Source organism: Montipora foliosa, chromosome 7, assembly GCF_036669935.1.
Source record: "Montipora foliosa isolate CH-2021 chromosome 7, ASM3666993v2, whole genome shotgun sequence".
Classification (NCBI taxonomy): Eukaryota; Metazoa; Cnidaria; class Anthozoa; order Scleractinia; family Acroporidae; genus Montipora; species Montipora foliosa.
Window position 1 is genome coordinate 20,662,361 of NC_090875.1, and position 5,000 is coordinate 20,667,360.

The window sequence follows — 5,000 nt, forward strand, 5'->3', positions numbered from 1 at the left end:
ACCTAAATACTTAGTTACATGCAACCTGTTTTCAAGGCTCTCTTCAACATACATATCCTTGGCAGAATCAGATTTCCACCTACCGTGATGAATTTTAAGAAGTCTTTCTGGAATCGAATTCCTACTATGTCGTACGGCAGCTGTAATGCCACCGGATCTTAAACTATGAAGACCATAATCATTAGGGTTGTAGTCCAGCTGACTTAAGGTATCCCTCAAGATATCTCTACAGGTAGTATAAGAAATCTTTCCGCTCCTCAGGGTATAGCTAGAAGTACTACGGTGAAAAACAAGTGGTCTAAATAAAGGGAGAGGACTGTTTAAGTCAATACCAGATAAATCTAAATAACGTCGTAAAACACCAACAGGACAGTACTTAGATCCAGATGCACTAATATAGACGAAATTCCCTTCCCTATAAACATCTGTCTTACTACGAGGCACAAAAATTCTTATATAATCGCTGTGAAATTCGATATGCTCCGGAATGATATTGCATAATTCGTCATAACGAAAAAACCCTGCGAAGGCTAAAGAGCACAAACAGCAATACGGAGGTTCTTTAAATTAGCATCTTTCTTGTTATGAATATCTAAAATACGCCTTATAATTTCTGTGGAAATAGGCTTCTTTTTCATAACTGGCTGTGCGGACTTCTGGTGTTTAGCAGATTCGATGACATTTCTGCAAAATTCACTATCTAAAGGATTACGATCCAAACTAGGGACAAAAGAATGTAACCATTTAAGGGCCGCATGGGCTAAAATTACTGAGGAACTAGAAGCGGAAGACTGCTGAACTTCAAACAAATGTAGAGAAACAACACTAAGAGGAAAAGGTAACTGTATGTTGAACTGTCTTCTTTTAGACCAGTCTAAGAACTTTCTGATAACACGAACGTAAGCTTTAGTGGTCGAATCCGTCCTGGACTTCAACATAACATTTAGCACTTCATAAACGTTGATTGAAGAAAACTGTTGAAAGACTCTCCAAGAATTACTTGATAGCATAATCTGTAAAGACAAGAACAAAACATACATACTAGAAGAACAAAAGAAAGACAGAACATCCTTTAATAACCGTACAAAAATCCGTCATTGATGAGGCCAGTGCCACGTAAGACGTTAAATGATCGCATGGGCCACTGCCGCGTAGATCAACAACCATTGATTAGGCCAGTGCCACATAAATCAACTATACTCCTATTAGGACAGCACCATACGAAATGCCAGACCAAAAATTAGGCCAGTGCCTTACAAATAAACAGCATAATGCCTTGGCCAGCACCAACAACTGAAAAAACATAGGCTAGTAGACACGCCGTCCAATAAATTAATCAGTAAATTTTAGTCTAAAGGCAATAAAATTTCCTGTGAAAAGTTCAGACCCCAAGAGCGAATTAAAATTTCTTCCGTGGGTAAGAACCTCATTCCCAATATGAATAGTGTGAGCCACAAGATAACGACTATACTTGTGTGCAATAAAAGGCCAGAAATGAGACGAAGGCCAAAGAGGTACAACGAGCGTAGCAACGGCCTGCTGAGATTTAAGATAATGTAATACGCGTGGGATGATACCAACTGGAGGGACTACTAAGCAATTTTCCCCTCGAAGAGACTGAAAGAAAAAATCAACACCCGAGGAATTGGGATCCCCAAACCTCGAGAAATACCTGGGGATCTTGTGGTTATAATAATTTTCAAAGCAATCTACACTATGCGGACCCCACAAGTCATCAAGAAAAAGAAAAAATTCTTCAGTAATTTGCCAATCATCAGTATCAATTAAACGACTTATATAAACAGCTTGTTGATTCGAAGTGCGAGGGATCCACTGTACATCTAAATCGGAATTCCCGATAGGATACAAATATCAAAAATCCTTCTGGCCATTTTGTGCAAACCTAATTTCATGCTGCCCACTTCAACAATCTTAGCAGCTACTTGGTTATCCGTAAACCAGTTAACATGTGATCCTTCCAACACTGAGGCAAATGATTGCAAAGAAAACTCAATAACAGACAGTTCTCTCCACGTTGAACTTTGACCTTTCTCGTTCTCCGACCACGTTTTGTGGCACACAAAATCATTGTTAAAATCAATAATTGCTCCACCTCCGGTGGCACTGGCATCGGAATACACAAAATAACTTCGTACCTTACTTACAAAGCAATACCTAGTGTTGATATTAACCATATTTTCCTTCCAAAAATACAGTTCTTCCTTGCAGTAATCGTCAAGAAGGGATATAGAATCCCAATTATCCCCGCACGAGGTGGACAAGGGACACTGTCTGGTCATTATCCTGCCGCCAATGTTACCAACTACAGGCCCGGTAGAGATAACTTGACCTGTGAAGGAAGACAACTCTCTCGCGGAAACTTTGAAATCGGCTTCAATAATATGATCAATTGAGTTAATGATCTTAACAATTCTCCTTTCCACAATTTTAAAAGTACCTAATGCAGCATTCCAGGTAATACCCAGCCAGTCTAATACTTGGGTGGGTTCCCATACCGATTTATCTTCATTGACAACAAAACCTGCGTTGCACAAATCCGCCCTTACAGCCCGGGCCTTAGTGCGACAACTTTCTCTATCCTGAACAATCGCCCAACCATGATCCAAGAAGATGGCTATACAAAGACCCTGTACTCCCCAATACTTTTCTAAAGGCTTCAAAACTTTAGTGAAAACCCAAGGGGCAGAGGACAGACCGAACGGGAGCACAGTAAAAACATAAAATATTTCCTTAATGGAATCAGGCGCAGGCCATGAAAACCCCAGAAAAGTTTGGTGCTCTTGTGCAATGTCTACATGATGGTAACCACTTTTTAAATCGAAGGAAAACATGAACCCATCCTTCACAAAATAAGACATAGCAATTTTCCAGTCCTCATACTTAACACTTTGCTTAATTAATGACTTATTGACATGGCGCAAATCGCAGAAAGATGAATAAACTGTATGGAACCGCAAGCGTGAATGGTACTCAAGAGACATCGGAGAGTATAAATACTAATAACTGCCAATCCTGACATACATGAAAAACAGAATGCCCAATAGTGGGTGCGGCAGGTGTGAAATGAAAACACCGCAACTAATTACTTGGAATACCAGCGGAAAATACATTTACGTTCTAATTCGCTTCGCTCAAACGAACGTAAAACATTTTACCCTTAAATTCCCGTAATACAATACAATACCACGAGAAATATGGTAGGATGCGCAAGCGTATCCAAAACTCATATGAACATACAAAGTATAGAGGAGGCTCTTTATCTTACACCAGCGCCCAAAGCAATTCTTGCTTTCTTTCCACGACCACTGGAGAGTTGTTCTTTTTGGCGTCTCTTGCGACTCGCAGCTTCCGTTGCCTTCTTACAACGTTTTTCATCTTCGGAGTAGGATGCAAGTTCGTCTGACTCGTACTCGGCTACGACCTGCCAACAGTCCTTGCTTTTATCAGCGATTTTTATCAGCTTCTGCCGCTTTCGAAAACGTTGCCTGCCTTCTTGGGAAAGCTTCTTGATTTGCGACAAATTTGGCTCGATGCACACCCGCACACTTGTCGCAAAGAATAGGGCATGTAGTTCCCGGTGTTGTGGTCTGTCTTCTGTGATGTATCATGGTTGGGAGGGTAAATGCTCGGAGATATTAGCTACACCAAGCTACTCTAAAAATCCGAGGGTAAATAATGATATGATATGATATATGTGAGAGAATGGGTGATGGGAATTGTCCCTAAAGGCTGACCGAACCCTGATGGTGACAAACGGTTAAAAAACAAACGTTTGGTTTTGGTCGCAGATTTTTTTGTAGCCTTGTGTAGATATCCTTTCACCTTTTCGGTGAATATTATGTCAAAGGCGAATATATTCAAAACAAACGTATTTTCCCACCGTGTTTTTGCTTTTATTAATGGCTCAAAAGTGCTTCCTGTTTCAAGCTTTTTTGACTGCTCTAACATAACGAATTCTAGAGTTCTAGATTATAAATCTGGTTTTACGAAGCAGGTTTATCTTGTTGCTGCACTAATTAAGAGTCATCCAGTGGTCATCTTGGAAAATGGTGACCACGATTGACTTGATCCCACTTTTATCTCCGTTGTTAACGCCTTTATAGACTTCCAAAGCGAGTCCTTTGCTGAGCTTCAGGCGGTTACTGAAGCCAACAGTCTTCATAAAGCCTCCGTCATGCGCAGTGTAGCACGATCCCCAGCCCTCGTTCAGCTTTAGAGTAATAATAAACCGACCGGGATAAAAAGAATGCCTGGGTTTAGGTGTTACACCGAACCATCGCAGAGCCGATAAGTTCGCACCAGAGACCCCTTGAACTCCAAAACACGGAGCTTGATACACGTACAATTTCTTGCCGACAGTCTGCAAGCCCACAAACTTCTCACCATCTGACACGCCATACCTAATAGTGCTGTCCGCCCTCTTTCCGATGCTGACGTCATTTGCGACCACAATCTCGACAGTCAGCGGTGTAGAGTCTTCAACTGCACCAAAAGAAATCAATGGCACTTTGAGAAGAGCTGCTTGTTTCACTGAGATTGGGTTCAATGTCAGTTGTGTGGAAGTTGATGTATGAGCTTTGCTGATATACGAGGCATGCCTCTTCAACCAATCAGGTGTCATGACCTGATGATAAATCACGCCTCCCTGCAAAGAAGGCAAAGAAGGTTAAGCAAGTGGTTTTACGTTGGAACGCAGAATTTAATTGTCTTCGAGCTACGTGTTGTAATTGGCGGACAAAATCTGATGCGAATAAAGTAGAAATTAAACCCATCACAATTGTACGTTTCTGTCATGCATTTCTTGAGCTGCTTGCCGTAGTTCAATTGAGTTTTTTTTTTTAATTATCTTTGGAATACATATGAAAGTCTCAAATTCAAACTGTGGAGATGAAAGTTATTTCAAAGCAACTTAGGTTCATGTAGCGAGTTCATTTTATATCGGGCAAGAGTTGAAAGTAATTATGTAAATACGAACTCTT

At 40.8% G+C, this 5,000-nt stretch overlaps 1 protein-coding gene across 1 annotated transcript in view; it reads right to left on the minus strand.

The window, feature by feature from the left end:
* Positions 1-3,892: 3,892 nt before the first annotated feature.
* The window catches only part of LOC138011280 (uncharacterized), a 12,064-nt gene continuing 10,956 nt past the window's right edge, over positions 3,893-5,000 (minus strand). Inside the window, exon 3 of the mRNA XM_068858237.1 lies at positions 3,893-4,666. Coding sequence (XP_068714338.1) covers positions 4,034-4,666 — 633 coding nt within the window. The 3' untranslated portion in view covers positions 3,893-4,033. The remainder of the gene's footprint in view (positions 4,667-5,000) is intronic.